Genomic DNA, 20,325 nt, shown 5'->3' with positions numbered 1-20,325 from the left:
GGTTTCCCACGGGAGGTTGTGGGCTCTCCTTCCTTGGACGTTTTTATACTGAGGTTGGATGGTCATCTGCCATGGATGCTTTTGCTGATATTACTGCATTGCAGGCTGGGGCTGGACTGGATTACCTTTGGGGTCCCTTCCAACTCTTTAGTTCTATGATCTGTTCACTGTGAGAACAGGATGCTGGCCAAAAAAGCTCATTGGCGTGATCCAGCAGGCTCTCTTTATGTTCTTCAACACTTGTCGCTGGTGCCTAATGGATGTAATCAGTGGGCATTCTTTTTTGGGGTGGGATGTGCAGCGTTATAGGGAAGTTGGAACTGGGGCATTTGGGCTACCGGGGAGAGCAGAGAAAAAGAAGGGGTGGGGCCTCAGAACAGCAGCAGGAGAAGCTCCAGAGACCTCTTTAGAAAATGGCTTAACAGTCACTTCTGAGGCAGATAGTGAAAAGTGGGGTACAGTGTTCCTAAATACCGTATTTTTTGCTCTATAAGACTCACTTTTCCCCTCCTAAAAAGTAAGGGGAAATGTGTGCGCGTCTTATGGAGCAAATGCAGGCTGCGCAGCTATCACAGAAGCCAGAACAGCAAGAGGGATTGCTGCTTTCACTGCGCAGCGATCCCTCTTGCTGTTCTGGCTTCTGAGATTCAGAATACTTTTTTTCTTGTTTTCCTCCTCCAAAAACTAGGTGCGTCTTGTGGTCCGGTGCGTCTTATAGAGCGAAAAATACGGTAAATATTTGCTTGTGAGTTCTGACCCAAGAAATGCCCTGTCGATTCCACATGTGGCTGCCTGGATTCTGTCCTTCTATCCAAGTACAGTGGTACCTCTGGATGCGAACGGGATCCGTTCCGGAGCCCCATTCGCATCCTGAAGCGAACGCAACCCGTGTCTGCGCATGTCGCGATTCGCTGCTTCTGCGCATGACGTCATTTTGAGCATCTGTGCATGCGCGAGCGGCAAAACCCGGAAGTAACACACTCTTTTACTTCCGGGTCTCTGCGGAGTGCAACCCGCAAATACTCATCCCAAAGCTACTTCAACCCAAGGTATGACTGTACAATGGATGCTCGGGTTGCAAACGTGATCCGTGCGGGAGGCACATTCGCAACCCGCAGCGCCCGCAACCCACAGCATCATGTCTGCTCACGCAGGTTGCGATTCGGCACTTTTGCGCATGCGGAAAGAGCGATTTAGCACTTCTGTGCATGCGCTGAAACCCAGAAGTAGCCCATTCTGGTACTTCCAGGTTTTGGCGCATCTGTAACCCAAAAACGTGCAACCTGAAGCTTCTGTAACCCAAGGTATGATTGTATAACAGCCTGGCGCAGGATTCCTGCTTTAGACTTCTGAGAAAATCAGCTTTTGCTGCAAAAACTCTATGGAGCTCTTGTCTTCAGAGCTCAAGACAGGCTTGAAAAAGCACGTGGGCAGGAGCTGGATTTCTGAGCTGCAGTGATGTGAAGCTACAATGCTCTGCCCCTTGTCAGCCGCAGCAAGCAGCCCCCAACAGAATAAATTATGCAAAACAAAAGCATGCAGGCAATTTTGCTTAATTTATGCAAGTTGCAGAACAGGCTCTTCCTGACACAACTTGGCAGGAGTTTTAATGGCGTTTTATGTTAATTTGTATAAATCGTTTTATGAATTGGCAGCATGTAAATATGTTTGAAAACAAACTCAACCCTCACTTCCCTTTTCTGGGAGGGGCACAACTCACCACGAGGCTGGCTTTTCTGGGTTGCTCTGGCATGGTGAAGCAGCATCTTGAACCCCCTGATCCGTGTCCTGACCGTGACTCCTCCTCTCCTGGAAAATGTTCAAGAAGCAGTTTTCAGTCAGGACAGGGCGAGGCGCCATCTTGGTGTGCTCTGAAGCATTCAGAGGACCACTTCAGCATGCCAAAGCCACCCAGGAAAGTCAGCACACAGCATGAAAAATGATGCCAGCTGCTCTATGTGCCACATTCAACACCCAGATCTTTTTTTTCTTGGAGCCTCCAAGTTGTAAACACAACACTGAGGTGAAGCCACTCTGCCTGCCAGGGTTTGAGGAACTATGGACCCAGTGGGAGAGGACGACCCAGCAGCTCAGTGACTAATGTGCCAGTAGCCACACTCCATGAGAAAGCCAAAGGAATTTGGAAATTGCAACTAAACTGCCATGTTCGCATCCACAGTGCATCTATGCCTGCGTGTGGGCCAATGGCCTGATGCAGAAAGCTCTTCTTATAGTCACCGCCCTGTTAGCCATTCCACTGGAGCCCATGAAACCACTTAATTTTGTTAAATTACAATTTAGATTGCAAGTTCCCGGGTGCCAAGACTTGTGTTCTCCTCCTGCCCCATTGCTATTCTGTATGCTGGTGGTCTTAATTAAAATACATAGCCACTCCAAGATGAAGCCACGCAGCTCTCAGTCATTCTTTCGTTCGTCCTTTCCTAATGCTTTAAAAGAGGATCAAACACATTCATGGAGAAGGAGAGGGAACTGTGGAACTCTCTCCCACAGGAGACAGTTAACAGCCACCAACTCGGGTGACTTTAAATGGAGAACAGACAAATTCATAGAGGAGGAGAGGGCTACTGATGGCTATTAGCCAGAATGGCTATGCTCTGCCTCCAGAACTGCAGGAGGGGAAGATTCCTCTTGTGCAAGACTCCTGCTCATGGGTTTCCCCAAAGAGGCATCTGGCTGGCCACTGTGAGAACTGGATGCTGCGCTACACAGCCTGATCCAGCAGTTTCTAAACTTAGAAGAACTCAAGGTGCAGGAGAAAAGGGGGAGGGTCAAAGGGGTCGCATTCAAAGAATCATCTCAGATTCAAAACCTGCCCATAGGACTGTTGGGCACAGCAGCAATTTAGCTTCCAGCCACCACAGAACCTTTCCGACCTCTCCTTCGCATTACGTGCTCAGCAACAGCTGCATGCAGAAGGCCCCACGTCCAGGCCCTGCCATCTCCAGTTAAGATGCTATCACAGACAACTGGGCTTAGAGAACAGCCCAGGAAAGGGACTCTTTGCTGCCATTCAGGGGAAATATTCCCAGCCTAGGTGGACCAATGTCCTGACTTCACATGCCACGACAGCTTCACACGCTCCTTAGCCTGAAAAGGTACTGATACATCAAGGAGAGGAGCGACGCCTCATCCGATGAAGGTCTTCCCAGTTTCCAGTCCTATTTAGAACAAGGCCTCTGCCTTCCAACACACTTCTCAAAAGCTGTAGAGCCATAGCTCAGGGGCAGAGCACCTGGTCTGCATGCAGAACATCTCAGCTTCAATCCCAGGCACCTCCAGGCAGGGCTGGGAGATGCATCCTGCCTGAAAACCTGGAGAGTGGCTGCCAGTCGGTGTAGGCACTCTTATAAAAGTGTTTTGTTATACTTTGTGCAAAGAAGAGAGGGTGCTGCAGCAGCTCTATTCTGCAGCCTTCCCCCGTTGGTGTGTTGCATGGGGCTGATGGGAGATGCCCAGAAGGGCGCTAGGTTGTTGCGATAGACAGGGCCTCCTTGCAGAGAACGCTCACCTGCACAGGCGGCGTTTTAAAATTCCACTCAGCCCTGTCTTGGCAGTTGACAGAGGTCAGCGAGACCGGAGATGCGACGTATTACGCTTGACAGAGGCGCTCCTTAAAAGTAGGCGAAATGCCAAGCTCGAAAAGAATGACGAGCAAAAGATATTTCTTGTGATAGCCGAGCAGGATAATGGAAGGGGAGGGAAAGGCAGACAGAAGGAGAGAGAGCGAGAGAGCGCAAATGAGAACCACCAGATGCTTGAAAACAGGCCGCTGTGCTTCTTGCCGAGAAGGGCAATGTGGACGGCATGTCCAGAAGCACCCAGAGGCAGAGGACGAACTCTGGAGAAGGGCCAGGGAGCTTTTCCAGACATGGGGCTCCAAATAATTATCCTTTCAACAAGAGAGAGAGAGAGAGAGGGAGAGAGGGAGAGGGAGAGAGGGGGAGAGAGAGGGAGAGGGAGAGAGAGAGAGAGAGAGAGAGAGAGAGAGTTGAGCATCTCTGAATGTTTTCTGCCTGTTTCCTTCCATGTGTTTTTAAAATGAAAGCAAGAAAATTTGAGGCTGGAATCAGGCCTTGCTCAACTGATCGTTTTGGGAGAGGGTGGCGACGCCATTTCCTCCTTGTGCAAAAGGAAGGAGCAGTTTGACGTGACCAGAGTCACACCATGAAAAGTGGGGGCTTTAGAAGGGGAAGGAGCTTGGTCTTTTTCTTCTTCTTTTTAAAATGGAAGCAAATGTTAACTCTTCACACCTGAAGGGATATGAGTGGAAGTGTTTGGGGAGTGATTGGCAAAATCCTGGCAGGTGGAGGTGGTGCTGAGCAGGACTTTCAGCAGCCAGGTGATGGTGGTTCTGAGGGCTCTGCTTTCCTTCCTTGCCCTTCCCCTTCTGGAGCAGGCAAAGTCACCTTGAACATTTCCTTCATTGCCATAAGAATGGAAGAAGAGCCTGGCTACTGGATCAGGCCCAACGGCCCATCGAGCCCAGCATCCTGTTCCCAGCATCCTTTTCCCGCAGTGGCCAACCAGTTGCCTGTGGGGACAACTGCTAGTCAGAAGCATTATAGTACGGCCACATCTTAAGCATATTTAACTCATGTGATTTCAAACATATGTGGCTGAAGGCTGGCTGGTTGAAATTCCACAGGTAAAATGCAAGAAAGACCCTCTCAGTGCGCTGGTTCTGCGATGCTCTTGCAAGATTCCTTGGAAACATATTTTTTATATTGACTTTGAGCAAAGGGCACAAAGCAACTCATAATTACTCACTAGCAATTTGGAAATTGGGAGACCTGGACCACCATGGTGATCTCGGCCTCAGTTCCTGATCTGCAAAATGGGCATAATGGAGGTCCGCCTGGCAGGGCTGCTGCGAAAGCCAACCAAGAAAAAGACAGCAAGGGTTTTTTCCTGAAGATAAAAATAATTTGATAGGTACACTGTGCAGCACTGCCTAGGATTGGAAGGTGAAAGTGTTGGTTAGCAACAGAGCAAAGACCAGCTGATGTGGCAGTTAAGACACCGGTAGCTCAACGTAGAATAATAGAATTGTAGAGTTAGAAGGGACCCTGAGGATCATCTAGTCCAACCCCCTGCAATGCAGGAAAATGCAGCTGTCCCATAAGCGGGTCAAACCCACAACTCTGGCATTATCAGCACCACGCTGTAACCAACTGAGCTGTCCAGGACATCTGCACTATCAATTTTGCATCCCTGGCCACGGAGGGAATCCAACCCCTATTTTAGGCAGTTCCGCTCTCTACAAGGCTACGCTCTCCTCCCTCTTGGCTGTGGAGGAACTAAGGCACAGCAGTCCTGGCTGAAATTCTGGGAGCAGCAGAGAGAGAAAGAGCACAAGAGAGGGAGGGAAGGAGGCTGGCGCTGCCACCTTGGGCCTCCCTGGCTCCAGAGCTCTTCCCAGCCTGGGCTTTCTTTTGCCCTCCGTAACTGCAGAGCCGCCACAGCGCTGGGTCTCTGAGAGGCCTTTCAAGCTGGCTATTGAACTGATAAATTCACTGTATTACTTTACACAAATCAATACCCCAGCAGTTATCAGGGGTTGACGTGACCAAAATTGGTTTCAGCCAATTTGTGAGTGTAATAAATGTCCATTTATCAAATCAATTCATTCTGTGGGGTTTCTTGGCCTGGCCGGGCTCGTGACGCCAAAGGGGCGACGTCCTTCGGGCATGAACCAAGGACCAACTTCGCCCTTGTGAGACAAGGCACTGGCATTCAAGGGACCCGGCTTGGCTTCCCCCACTGCTGCGGTGGCTCAGTCCGATGAGCAGACGTGGGTCGCCTGGGCAGGAAGGTGGTGGCCAAAGGGGTCAAGGCAGAAACAGATTCCTGCCGCCAGCCCACTCCCACTCTGCTCCAGGAAAAGTGTGCTAAACTTTAAGCCCCGTGCTGCTCTACAGGAAGGGCCAAAAGACAATGGGAAGAACACCTGGCAGAAGGTGCCAGGCTCAACCCCTGGCAGCTCCAGGCAGGGCTGAGAAAGACTCCTGGTCTGAAACTAAAGACAGCTGCTGCCAGTCAGTGTAGACAACTACAAGCTCCTACTACAAGCAAAACGCCCACCAAATAAGTGGGAAAGCAACACAATACAGCTATGCAAGCGGCTGCTCATTTTGAATGTCTGCATCCACTCTTGACCATTCGTCTTCATCCTTTTCCACTATGGAACTTGCTCCCACAGGAAGAAGTGATGGCCACCAACTTGGATGGCTTAAGAAAGAGGATTAAGCAAATTTAAGGAGCAGGATAAGGCCATCAAAGGCTACTTAGCCATGACGGTTTTGCTCTGCCTCCACAGTTGGAGGCAGCAATGCTTCTGAATACAAGACTGATGGAGGGGAGAGTTGCTCTCATGCTCAGATCCTGCTTGCAGGTTTCACATGGAGGCATCTGGTTGGTCACTGTGAGAACAGGATTCTGGACCAGATGGGGCATTGGCTTGACCTAGCACGCTCATTATGTTCTCATATTCTGGGGCATCCCTTGGAAACATCCTCTTGTTGTTGCATGCAGTCAACTCTCGCTCCCCCCAAAACCTGAATGCACTTTCTCTCTCTGCCAACTAAGTTGATGCCCTGGGCAGCCACACCGGGCAGAAGAAGCGAGACAACAGGCTTAGAAGGCAACAGACTGAATGTAAGCTGTGAGCCTCAGATCGGGCTCCTCAAACTGGGTCTCAGTGAAGCAAGAAAGCAGGCGCCAGGTATGCCCCTAAATGCAAGTCAAAGAATGCTTGCTTGACAACTGTCAACCATCCCGTGTCCTGGGATGGAGCATGAGGAGCTAGCAAGCTAGCAGCTGAATTAAGGGTTGCTTCCTGATGTGCACTGACATGGGGTGGGGGGCACATTGCTGCAGCATTTAGACCAGGAGCACAGCAGTCGCTTTGCAGTCAGGAGGTATGCCAAGTGTGCCCTGCATTTGGCAGTCCCTCTTGAAAGATGGGCAGGGGCTACTCAGAGTAACTGGGTGTGTCAAGAACACCCCCTCCTACCCACCCATCCACCCACGTCAAAGCTTAACAGGGTGGGACCATCGGGGCAGGCGGCAGCAAAAGCACCAGCAAGCCTCCCCTTCCGGGCGCGATATCCCGAGGCAGAGTGCGCCTGGTCCTGCCTAATTCAATAAAGGGAAGTTCCATGAAGGCAGCTGCTCTCGCGAGCCCCACCACCACCAGTGTCAGAGAGAGGCCCTGCCCATTAATCAAAGCTCCCTAATTAGCCCCCGCTGCTGCCTCCAGGCACAGCCTTTCTCTAACCAGGGTGCACATGTGGTGCCTTTGCAGGGGAGAGCCTCGCCCTCCCAAACCCAAGGCCCAAACTACGTCCCGCGATCTTCATTTACAGCACAGCTCTGGGCCACCTAGGCCCGTCAGATGCTAGAGAAACCAAGCTCTTTCTTATGTCCCTAGAACTCATGCTTGCAGAAAGATGCTTAAAAAGCTGGAGGCAGCAGCAGAGCAAAGGTGGGAAGGGACCTGAGGGGCCTGGCCCACTTTTCATGGGGTCTCAGCTATTGCTCAGCCGTGTCCCACGTGCTCCATTCAGGTGTCTCCTCCACTGCCTGCAAGCGAGGCAGAATCCCTAACCAAATGACGAGTCACCAATTGCTTTGATGACCAGAGTCATAAGCATCCCACCGTCTCCTGCCCCCAAATGCAAATTCTGCAACCAGAAAAATGCCACTTTCTGCACTATTTTTGCCTGAAGGCACAAGGCCTTTGATTGGATCTTTGTGCAGTGCCCAGGAAGGCTCATGCACTGAAAACATGAAGGATACGATCATTACAAATTATTCAAATTTATCAAATCTGCACATCAATATTCATTCCCCCTGATTTCATTTTTCTCATCCCAGCCGTGAGGCAGTGTAAACAGCGACAGAGAATATAGATCCTCCACCAAGAAGGGCTTTGCTTAGGCTCTATCAAGCTTCAGTGGTTTCGCAGGCACTGTCCCACTTGCCTCCCCCCCCCCCAACCCTCCAAATCATGAAACTGGAAGGGATGTTGAATAGCTCCTATTATTTCATCCAAGACAAGAGTCCAAAGCCAGGTGACATGTCAATGTAGCACACTCTGTTCTACATTAAACTCAGCTTTCCCCGATCTGCTACAACAGGGAGTTGTAGCCCTCCAAAACCTCTGGAGGGCTGCAGATTCTGGGAGCTGGGACTTCAGGCGATGAGAAGGCCAGCCGGACTTGTACTCAACTTCCCTCCTCCAGTCTTTCATGACTCATATTAACAGGCCAAAAGAGGCCTTTGCTGGGCTCTCTGCAGAGCTATGAGGATGGTTCCCGCCAGGGAGTAGGTTGTGTGAACCATCCCTGACTCAGGGAGGGGCAGGATCAGTTTCTGCCTTCTGGGGGCTCCTCAGCCTGGCCTTTGGCCACAGTTAAAAGATAAAAAGAGGCTTCAGCAGCCCACATCCCCTTCCTTCCATTTATCGCCGTTAATGGTCTCGCGAACGCAACAGGGGGAGATTTCAGTAACAGGAGGTTGACAAAGAGTTTTAATATTCTTTATTTACTACACAATGGACTCTGGGAGAAGGGCAGAGAGATACTTTCCGAGGCCCTGAAGTCGTTCACATTGTTTCTGCCTCCCAGTGCAGTCCCAAGTTCCAAAGATCTCTCTGTTTTGGAGGAGGGACCTGTCCCCTGTGACAGGCTCCGGGACATAGAGTGACTTTATTTGGGAGAGCAGCACCCTCTGGGTCCCAATGATGGGCATGCACTGAGCAGACACTCAGAATCCACCCCACATTTGACTCTGCTGCATTCTCTGAAGGCCAATCCAGAGATAAAAGTTTTTCTTTCATGGAAGGTGACCCGTGAGAGACTTTGTAATGGACTGCAAAACTGACAAAGCCTAGCTCTGAATAAAGTGGCCAATTTGGGTGTGCCCTGTACCCCTTCTGCCTGAAAGCGGGAGGTTCGCGTGACTGAACACTCCCCCCTGCGACAAAGCAGAACAGAAGGAGGCCTGCACACAGAAAACTAGCAGGTCAGGGAGGAAAAATGTCATTTCTTTGCTTTCTCAAGGTACCACTAAAACACACGGCGTACAATCCTGCCTCTCACAACCAGTGCCTCCCCCCAGGGGTACTCAAGGGTATGCAGTACCGGCACCTCTTTCTGTTGTTAAAAAGTGTAGCACTTAACGCAATAACTTCATGGTGTGTACCAGCGCCTGTTTTTCCAGGGAAAAAAGCACTGCTCACAATGCATACCCTGCTCTCACCAGCAGAGTGGGATGCACAGAGAAAGATTTTAACCGCCCAGAGTGGCTGGGGAAACCCAGCCAGATGGGCGGGGTACAAATAGATGATGATAAGAAGAAGAAGAAGAAGAAGAAGAATTGGTTGCAATGTGTATATTGCTAAAAAAAAACCCCAATCTGGAATAAAAGCCAACCAAGTAACGCTATGGCAAGAAAGGCTGAAGCAATTATACACTGCAATAAGAGGAGCTTCCTTTCCTAATACAGTGGTACCCTGCAAGACGAATGCCTCGGAAGACGAAAAACTCGCTAGACGAAAGGGTTTTTCGTTTTCTGAGGTGATTCGCAAGACGGATTTTCCAAAGGGCTTGCTTCGCTAGACGAAACAGCCCTGCCTCTCCTGTCATGGCAACGGTCGCACGTTCGCTTACCCGCTCCTCCGGCTCCCTCCCACCTTCCGGCTGCCTTTTGCCACTGCCCACCGCCCTCGCGCGCTCCTCTGAGAGCCGCTGCCGCCAGCAGCCAGCGTTGCAGCCAGAGTCGCGCTCCTGAGCCCCGCCGCCCTCCAGCAGCCGCATCGCGCGGTGGCCACAAGGCGCGGGTGAGTCCGAGCTACCGGCTGCAGCAGCTGTCCTGCTTCTCCCCGCCCCTCCCCGCCGTTGTCAGTGTTTAACTGCAGTGGTGCTTCGCAAGACGAAAAAACTCGCTCAACGAAAGAACTCACGGAACGAATTAATTTCGTCTTGCGAGGCACCACTGTACAAGCAGCGCAGTAGTAATACTGCTCTGTTCAGTGTGGCTAAGAGATCATATGAAAAAATGGTTCCGTTTGAGAGGATGTTGAGGATGCTAAGGAGGATCTGGATTCCAACTCTTATCGCCCCCAGCTTTTGGGCCAAAGGATCATGGCCACCACCATGCTATGGCTCCATCTTTCGTTTCATTCCTCTCATCTGGTCCACTGTTGCAGACCAAGGGAACGGAAACCCCCGGTTCTGTGTCCTTCCCGCGGCATCTATGATTTCATGAAGAACATTCTTCCCATGCTTATTCCTGCAATCCTAGGAACTAAAATGCATTTTTCTTTCCAGATACGAATTCTGACATTTTCAGGAGTCAGAATTCTGCGCCAGATGCCAAACTGCAGGGTTATGTGCTACAGCTGTAGGCAGCTGCAACGCACAATGGCGCCCAGACCTTCACTGGTGACAAAATTCCTTGTATTTTCCTGGATTTCATATCTTAGGCAAAGAAAAAAAACAACAACCCAAAAACCCAGCAATTAAAAAAGCGACTCTCCACAAACAAGAAAAAAAGTTTTTAAAAGCTGGAATTCTCGGCTTTGCAGCTTAAGGTATTCCTGACTGTTTTGTGCACACGCACACGTTCTAAATAAAATTATGGCATAACATTTATGTGACACACACGTGTGGGTGCGCACACACTAACTAACCCCCTTCCAGATTCTCTGCAGGATTTGCAGAGCAGAAGGCTAATCAAATCAGAGCCCCAGATCTTACCAGCTCCAACAGTTGCTATGGCGCTCTCCTGGCCAATGATATGTTCCCGGAGTCTCTGCTCCAGCGGGAACCTTCGCCGTTCCTCTATTTCCCTCTTGCGCTGCTCTTCCTGGAACTGCGGAAAGGAAAAGAAGGTGCCCTTTTAAAAAGATACCCCAACATCCATGCTGTAAGGATGTCCATGCGACAAGCTTCTCTATCACCTGCCATGAGGTTAGTGGGTAGAGGAAGAACGTGTTTATCCATGTTAAGGCATTTATAGCCCACCAAACGTCCGATGCTTTTAGCAAACATGAGTCAGACGCACATGTAAAATGAATATGCAAGGAAAATAATCAGAATTGCATCCATGGAGGCAGAGGAAGGTCACAAAAATGAACGAGTGGAAACTTAATTAAAAAAAGCTTAATCACCGCAGACCCTCCCAAAAAGAGGGGGCATTTCAAAGTGCAGCAGAAAACCAGGAGGGAGGGGAAGGAAGAAAGAGACAGAGAAAGCCTGGGGTGGCTGAAAATACCCTACCCTACGTGCGTCCATGACAGATGGCCATCCAACCTCTGCTTCTCCAAGGAAGGAGAATCCACTACTTTCCATGGGAGTCCATTCCACTGTCAAACAGCTCTTACTTTTAAAGCTATCCAACCTGGTGCCATCACTGGGTTCCGGGGTTAAAAACCAGCACGCAAGAGAAGGGAACCGGGGACCTCTCTTCTAGAGCAGCTTCTCTATGTGCCAGAGAGAGACCTAGGGGTACACTGGCTCTTTTTTGGGGGGGGGCACTGGGAAGAAGCAGGTGAGTAAGGGAGTAAGTTGACCTTTCCCTACTACACAGCCTTGCATTGATGATCCTCAAATTAAGAGATTTAGCCCACTATACGTTGTGGGTTAAACTACAGAGCCTAGGGCTTGCCGATCAGAAGGTCGGCAGTTCAAATCCCCGCGACGGGGTGAGCTCCCGTTGCTCGGTCCCTGCTCCTGCCAACCTAGCAGTTCGAAAGCATGTCAAAGTGCAAGTAGATAAATAGGTACCGCTCTGGCAGGAAGGTAAACGGCGTTTCCGTGTGCTGCTCTGGTTCGCCAGAAGCGGCTTGGTCATGCTGGCCACGTGACCCAGAAGCTGTACGCCGGCTCCAACAGCCAATAAAGCGAGATGAGCGCCGCAACCCCAGAGTCGTCCGCGACTGGACCTAATGGTCAGGGGCCCCTTTACCTTTACCCAAAGTGGGTGGCCATGCTCTCTCTCTTGAGATTTATGGAAGGGGGAAGGGAAGGCTCCTCAGTTTCAAATGCATGGGAAATGAAGTGGCCTTTCTCAAAATAAAGCATTTGCCTTCAGCTGGAGGGTGAGAGGCGACTGATCCAAGATACAAGTATGTGGTTAAAAATAAAATAAAGAAGTGGGTCCCCAAGTGCATGCTTCAATTAAAGATGGGCCCTACACCCTTGTGCAAATTAATTGAAACAAACAATGTAGTTTATTGTACAAAACTCACATATACATATGCAAAACTCACTAGTAACTGATATGACCTCTGTTACTTTTAAGCAGCATTTGAACACGGTTTGGCATGGAGTTTAATAGTTTCGAACACTCACTGTTGATTTTCGGATCCCTGTACCACACTTGAATCGGCGCCTAAATAAGCTTCTCCATAGTCGTGCCGTCTACAGCACCGAGAGGACTTTTGCATATAGCCCACAAATTCTCAATGGGATTTACGTCCAGGGAATTCCCTGGTCAATCAAATACCTGTATTGGCTGCTCTGACATGAACTTCTTCACAACTCTCGATGTGTGACGGGGGGCTAGGTCCTGCTGCAATATCCCAGTAGCGTCAGGATACCTCTTTTCCAGCTCTGGAATAACTCTCTTTCGTAAAACCTCAATATATTGTGGCAAACGCATCATTCCTTCTATTGGCTGCAGGCTTCCGACACCATCATGACTTTTCGTGTTTGTTTTGATTACAGGATTACGACTAAGATAGAAAACAGGCTTTGTTTCAATTAATTTGCACAAGGGTGTAAGTCTGAAAACCTCGAGGGCCATTGGAAGAATCTGCCGCGATTCCTGCATTGCAGGGGGTTGGACTAGATGGCCCTTGGGGTCCCTTCCAACTCAACGATTCTTGGATTCTAAGAAAAGGTGCTGAGGAGAAGCAACAGCAGAGGGCTGTCACTGTCACGCTGGCCATTGTGGGTGGGTGGGGAGAGAACGCTGGACCACCCTCCGTGGTCTGATCCCCCTACTCAGCAGCACAGCCCACACCAGCTCTTGTCGCAAAAGCAGCAGCAGAAGCCGCCGCTTGAGAAACCCGCAGCGCAATCCGCCGGCCGGCTTTTCCGGTGTTTTCCTGTTATGGTAGTGACCTTGACAGAAGTTAAAAAAAATAAATAGCAACCAATCCAATTTTGGCTGCTGTTATCTGTCTACCCTGTAACCGAGACACCCCATCAGTCCTGATGCTTCAAAATGGAGCAATAACTTCCTTGCGGATCCCAGTGGGACGGCACTTGCTGGATTGAATCCAGAGCGCCAATGGTGTCGCTCCCTCAGGCTCCGTATATATCACCAGCCTCAAACTACTCCGGCCCCATCTATACATCTATGTCTTTCCAAATATATAGGCCAATTTTTTTCCCTCCTGCCTTTTCTTTCTTTACATTTTGAAAAGAAAATAATGCATAACAGCAGCTCTGCCATAATATATATGTTATGGGATGTGACTGACGGGCCGGAGGAAAGGCGGGGGGAAGGGAGGGAGAGCTCCACAAAAGCTCAAGAGTGGGCAAAACCCCAGAAAGGGCTGCCTCAGCAAGGAAACTGCCTTTCTTTTCCATCTGCCTGCTGAAGTGAGATTCTTTTTTGTCTGTGTTTAATTTACATCCTCTAGGAACAGGACTCTTCTCAAAATGCAGAGACTCAAGAGTTAGATGCTGAAACCAACAGTCTAGCCAGGGTGAGCGTCTCTGCAAAATGTGCAAACAACCTGTGGAACTCACTGCTATGTGACATTGCGGTTAGCCAGAACACCCAACTTTGGCTGCAATCCTATGCACATTTACCTGGGTGTAAGCTCCAGTGTACCTTACCTGTAGGTAAATTTGCATAGGCATGGGCTATTACAGTGGTACCTCGAGTTACAAACGCCTCAGGTTACAAACACTTCAGGTTACAAACTCCGCTAATGCAGCTTCTTTGCTGAACTCCAGCAAGACGAAGATGTTCTTGTTCCAGCAAGCATTTTAAGGAGGGGTTCAGTATTATGATAAAGAATTGTATTGTTTTATTGCTTCATTTTATGTGGCTTGTTTCATGTACGTGCTGAGAGATGTGAGTAAGAAAGAGATGTAGCTATATGGTGTAAAAATGTCTGAAGTAAAAAATATTATATGCATGTACATATTTTACACACACACATTAGAACAATAACACAGGCCCACTGCAAAGCAGCCACAAATTTAGAGCAGCAGCCACTTGCTCACAGTGGCCAACCAAATGCCCCCTGCAAGCAGGATCCAAGCATTCAGAAGCTACCTCCAGCTGTAGAGGCAGAGCATAGCCAGTATGGGTAATAGCCACAAGTTGCCCTCTCCTCCTCCTCCTCCATGATTCTGTCTAAGGCTCTTTTAAAGGCATCCAAGTTGATGGCCATCACTGTCCCCAGTGGGAGTGAGTTCCATAGTCTAATTGTGCCCTGTGTGAAGCTCTTTTCTCCATCCTGAACCTTCCATGGAAGCAGATATAAGATAGCTTCCTTGCACTGTGCAACAGGTGGGACCAACCTGTCCCATCAAACTCCTGAGTTTGCCAGGCCAAGTATTACAACTGGAGATATGCTCCATGAGTTCTGCCAGGAGGCCTCACCTTGAGATGTCAACAGCGGGATCCTTCTTAGAGCCAGGTAATTGTGTTCTTTTCCTTTCATTGCTCATTAAAGACCCTGGCACCCCTCCCAGTCACAGCTCCAATTACGGGAAGATTTGCAGAGAGAAGAGGCTTTGGCGATTAGGAGGGAAGGTGCAATGGCCTTTTCACAAAAGTATTTGGGAATCTACTTTTGCGATGGGGAGTGCGCCAGTGGGGTGCGCCCAGTGAGCACCCATGCCCTTCGAGGACAGGCTTGCTAACGGCTTCCAACTGGTGGTGGAAACTGGGAGAGTAGGTGGAGGAAGGCCCAACAGCCAACCTAGCCGCTAGCTGGCCCACTCCAGCCTTGACCTGGTGGCTCTGATTCACGAGAAGCAGGCCATTTGGATCAGGAGACTTTTTCCTAAAAACAAATTGATTTCACATGTGAAGACTCCTTGTTGCTCTTGTCACCAGCATATGTAAATAAAATCGATGGGATGTGTCTGTCCCGTTAATAGTGCCACCAATTCATTCTGCAGCAGTGATCAAAATGAGCAATAAATTCTCAAAGACTCTCAGCGGGGCTGGAAAGCAGGACTGGCAACCCCTCTGCCACCACACCCCCCCCAGCTGCACATTCATCACCAAGCAGCCCCAAAGAGCACGAGATTTTTATGCACCCGCTGCCATCTCCTTCAGCAAGACCCATCTCTGTGCAGATCTGTGCATCTCCCCCTCATCATCCACAGGCTTTGTGGAGAAAAAGTTAGTTAAAGGGCAGCTCTGCTTCATGGAGGAAGGCTCCAGAGACCCATTCAAGTTAGCACGATACTCTCTCTCTCTCTCCCTTCTCCTTGCTGAGATTTAAGCATGCAACTCCTGACATTTCCTTTATAAAAATTTCAAACGGCTTCCCTCCAGCAACAGCTCATTCCCAACAGCATCCATCTCTTGCAAGGGGTGGGTTGCCACACGCTTGGCAGAACTCGCACGGACAAGCTCCTCTTCCCTAGCCCTGGAAGTTGCCGCCTTTTGCGGTGCAAAAGCATATTAACGTCAGAGTGAGTGACAGTTGCTGGAAGTGAAAGAGCCCCTATGGTTGTGGTGACACGTTTGGCAAACCCTCCCTGTGATCAACACCCACCCGGAAACCTACGTCCGCACTGTGGAAGGATGTGTGGATCCAGAATTGGCCTCCACAGTCACTTACGGACTCATGGTTAAAACTTGTGTTTATGGAAGACAATTTTACTTGGCTACGAGGGATTGCCAGAGAAGAATGATGCCTTATGAGGAACGGCTAAGGGAGCTGGGCATGTTTAGCCTGGAGAAGAGGAGGTTAAGGGGTGATATGATAGCCATGTTGAAATATATAAAAGGATGTCACATAGAGGAGGGAGAAAGGTTGTTTTCTGCTGCTCCAGAGAAGCGGACATGGAGCAATGGATCCAAACTACAAGAAAGAAGATTCCACCTAAACATTAGGAAGAACTTCCTGACAGTAAGAGCTGTTTGACAGTGGAATTTGCTGCCAAGGAGTGTGGTGGAGTCTCCTTCTTTGGAGGTCTTTAAGCAGAGGCTTGACAACCATATGTCAGGAGTGCTCTGATGGTGTTTCCTGCTTGGCAGGGGGTTGGACTCGATGGCCCTTGTGGTCTCTTCCAACTCTATGATTCTATGATAAGAAGGTGACAGCAAGAGCCTGCCCATACACATTTGGGCTGGGAATGGGGCACAGCGACAGAGGGTAGCAGGGTGAGGCCAGGAAGAAGAGGAGGGAATAAAAGGGAAGCTACTGTCGGGGGGATCATTTTCCAGAGGGTTGCAGAAGACCAGGCTCAGGACTGCTGTGACCCATCCAATTCCTCGTCCTTCTGAAGCCCCCCGAGATGCATGGAGACAAGTGCCATTCCTTTATGCAACGGCACAAAGGCCCTCCTCTTGTTGGAAGATTCAGGACAGACAGAAGGAAGTCCTTCTTCACGTCACACTTAAACTGTGGGACTCCCTGCAGCAGGAGGCAGTGATGGCCACCTAGCTAGACCACTAGACAAAAGCATGGAGGAGGGCTCTCGATGGCTACCAGCCATGACGGATGGCTATGTTCTGTCTCCACAGTTTCCCACAGGTACCTGGTTGTGGTATGGGCTATAAGGGGCCACTGCCTGATCCAGCAGGCTCTTCTTCTGTTTATTCCCCTCTTCACCCGTAGAACTTGCCAACAGGAGGAGTGTTGGCACAATGAAGTTTCATTATTTTCGTGGGCCCAGCATCTACTTGAGTTGCCCCTGAACCCCCCCCCCCATATTTCAGAAAATTGGCACAGCAGGGCAACAAACCCCTTTATTTGCTGCCCACCTCTCCGAAAGGTGGAACAGGAAGGCAGGCATACATTGGAGGTGACCTGAAATGCTTTGGTGGGATTTATTAACAACAAAAACCATTCCCTCAATATGATTTGATCCCCGGCTGAGCACAGAGCGAATTCGCAACATTCTCTCTGAGGCCAAGACCCTGGGACAGTTTCTATGCCACCCCTGGATTTGGCACTAAAAGGGAGGGAGGGAGGGAGGGAGGGAGGGAGGGAGAAACTCATGAGAGCCAAGTCTTTGAATCCTCACCTTTGTTGCAGACGCTTTCAAGAGCTTCATGACCTCCCCCTCCCGTGCGTAATCCACGGCCGTGTGCCCCATTTCATTCCTCTGCAGGGGGTTGGCACCTGGAAGGGAAAAGACAGAGCTCAACATGTGGGATGGAGTCAGATGACGGGCAGCTTACAGCCTCTGAGCTATCCGGGGTCCTCTTTAACCTTTGCTCCGATCAGAAAAGGGACAATGTGCCACCAGCGGCGACACGTATGGATGTCAAAGGACACAGCAAAAGGGATGTGTCACCAGGAACAAGAGGCCTAGGCAAAAGGAAGCTGCAGAACTCAGGGGCGAACGTAACACCCCATTGGAGAAGCAAGCTGTCCACTCTCCCGCCAAGGGCCGACAGAACTCCAACAGCCCTGCTGGAGTGGCCGCAATTCGGCGTGGTGCTCTTGCTTCATGGCCTCCGCTGTGGGACACTGCCCTGCTGTGGGCTGCTAATATCCAACATGACAACGAAAGATGGCAGGAAGAGGAGGGGTGAAAGCGACTGTGTCCCTTAGCCACTCTTTACTCTCTCCGTTCAGGGCCCTTGTGCAATCTCTCACCTCTGTACCTTTTCACTCATGGCTGATCGTGGGTGGATCACTTTTCCTTTAAAGAGCCTTACTATTACTGTTATTTATTAGTTGCTTTTTTGCCACAGTAACTCAAAGCAACTTACAAAGAAAAAGATCACATAAAAGCACTCTAAAAGGCTATAGTAAAGAGCTAACGGCCTGGTTAAAATGCAATGTTTTTGCCTGCTGCTAGGCAGGCGAGGCACCCCAGACAGCAGAAGCAGGGAGCCACCACCAAAAAGGCGCATTCTTTTGTCTCCACCCTCTGGACCTCCCAATGAAGGGGAATGTGAAGAAGGGCCTCGGATAACAATTGTTTGTGTAAGAGAGCATGTTACTGGCTGCAGGGAAGGGGAAATAACTCTTCCTTCGAGATGGTGTCCACTAAGACCCCGGAGTGAGTGGGAATTGTACTCAGTGGCTGAGAGACTGCTCTGCTCACCAAGTCCCAGGTTCAGAATCAAGCAGTCAGAAGTTCAACCTCTAGCTAAAAGGATCTTGAGCAAGAGAGATGGCAGGGGGGCTTCTCTCAGCTAGAGACCTCCAGTCTGAAAAGACCACGCCAGCCTCAGCGGACTAAGGTTCTGAGCTGCTTTAAGGCAGCTGCCTATGCGCACACCACCCAAATGGGCTTTGAGAGCAGCAACAGGCAGCTCCGCGGTAGAATCCTGGTGCCTGCAGTGCAATTTCCAAACCACGGGAGCAGCGTTCTGCTTGTCGCCTTGTCACGCCGTTGTTGGCACTGGCTGATCTGCTGCTACGAACCCTGGAGAGGGAGATTAGCTATTTCCAACATCTGGCATAAAGGGATCTATATTTGCTTGCAGAATGAAAAATGTGCTCCATAAACATCCAACGCAGAGTAATTTCTGTTGTGAGCCTTGTCGCGCCCAATAAAAAGTATGATCAGAACAGGTGAGATTATATACGGCCAGCCCTGGGCACTCAATATCTTTTAAAGAGACAGTGACCCGCATCTAACGCACAATTCTTTCTCTTACACAACAGTTTTGCTCTCTTCTGGAAGAGGAGGAGGAAGTTTCCTCGGGCCCCTCCAAGGGAGCATCCTCCAGGCCAGCTCTGCCTTCCTCCTGGAAGACCCTAAATTTCCTCCCGTTGATCTATTAATAATGGCTAACCAATATTGGCCTAATCCCCCTGTTAATGGCTTTGACGACTTGACTAATTGCTGCAATAATTGATAGAACCAGGCTCACACAAGCGGTCGATGGCCACCTCCGGTACCGGCGGCAATAAAATATTATGCTCCAATAAATAACTGGGGCGTCAAGACACTTGCTAACCCATCACTGCTGTCGTCGCAGAGGGTGGCCACTGGCTTTCCCCCCAGAGCCCTGGCCTGACCTCGGCCCCTCTGCAGAGTCGGGGCAGCTGGCCCCAAGGAGCAGGGACTGCGCTCCGTGCCACCACAGGGCACACGCCTGCTGAGAGGGCACCAACCTCCCTGGGCCGTTATGGGATGCAATTTGTCACCTCCCACTCGTTGTCTCTGGCAGAGAACCAACACCTGGGCAACGCCCCGGGCTCCTCCTGCCTGCCTGCCTTCCCTTTCCCTCCCCAGCTCAGCTCATATTATTAGTAGGCCCCGGCTTATAATATTTGATAAATAGCAGGCCGGCTCGCTCCCAACGCCACCCCAGCAGCGCAGGACCCGAGCAGCTGCAGAAGGTCACTCATTGGGGAAATATGTTCCTGTCGGTGGTATTGAAAAAAGTTTAGCGGACTGACAGGTCTCAATTTTTCAAATTTTATTAACTCCATCCTCTTAATCATTTGTCTTGAATTCCTTCAGATTCCAGATAACTGTCAATACGGAGGGCTGAGGGAAGAGATTATGGATGTATGCGGCTCTGCCGGATGGCTTTGGCTTGTTAATAACTGCAGGGCAAGGGGGGGGGGGTTGAGGAAAATGTGCAAAAGAGAGAGAGACTGACTGGGGGGGGGCAGGGGGGTTGCAGCTGGGATGCTACTTTGTCAAATCCCCTATACAAAGTTGGGAGGGGCGGCAGGAGGAGTGCCAATCTGTCTTAGGAGGCAGCATACAAATGCGAGAGAAGGTGTCAGCCCAAAGGTCCAGCGAGTCCAGCAGCCTCGGTCCCAGGCAGTGGCCAGCTGGAAGCATCTGGCAAACAGGCCACCACAAAGGCAAGACTCCTCAGCACCCCCTGCCAAGTTGGTTTGCCTGCTACTCACAGGTATACTGCCTCTGAACATGGAAGCCCCACAGACCCACCCATGGCTGGATCCGATCCTCCTTGGGTTTCTGTCTGATCCCTTTCAAAACCCATCTCTGCGCAGTGTGGCGGAGGGTTGGGGGGGGCATGTTCGAAAAGGGAGTCTGGTTCTTAGGTTTGTTGGCAGCCGCTTGTTAAAGTGGCATTTTTGTTTATAGCTGCTGCTCCCATTTGCAACCTGCTGTTCTAATTCCTCCTGGCCTTCGCTGCTTGTCGTATTTGTAT

The 20,325-nt window shown here is 50.2% G+C and overlaps 2 protein-coding genes across 3 annotated transcripts in view; both read right to left on the bottom strand.

Annotated features, from left to right (window-relative positions):
• The window catches only part of LOC310676834 (tigger transposable element-derived protein 1-like), a gene marked incomplete at its 3' end in the record, with an annotated part of 1,439,559 nt that overhangs the window by 1,082,227 nt on the left and 337,007 nt on the right, over positions 1–20,325 (bottom strand). The window lies entirely within an intron of this gene.
• CLPB (ClpB family mitochondrial disaggregase) overlaps positions 1–20,325 on the bottom strand; it is a 75,346-nt gene that overhangs the window by 18,596 nt on the left and 36,425 nt on the right. For both annotated transcript variants that reach the window (XM_083436377.1, XM_083436378.1), the window contains exons 6-7: positions 17,256–17,353; positions 10,782–10,896 (exon numbers count right to left, since the gene is read on the bottom strand). In XM_083436377.1, the coding sequence (XP_083292503.1) occupies positions 10,782–10,896; positions 17,256–17,353 (213 nt within the window). The remainder of the gene's footprint in view (positions 1–10,781; positions 10,897–17,255; positions 17,354–20,325) is intronic.

The sequence above is a fragment of the Podarcis tiliguerta genome (assembly GCF_965153285.1).
Source record: "Podarcis tiliguerta genome assembly, chromosome: 4".
Taxonomy (NCBI): domain Eukaryota; kingdom Metazoa; phylum Chordata; class Lepidosauria; order Squamata; family Lacertidae; genus Podarcis; species Podarcis tiliguerta.
The sequence above is the reverse complement of the archived record's forward strand: the minus strand, read 5'-3'. Positions and strand labels throughout refer to the sequence as shown.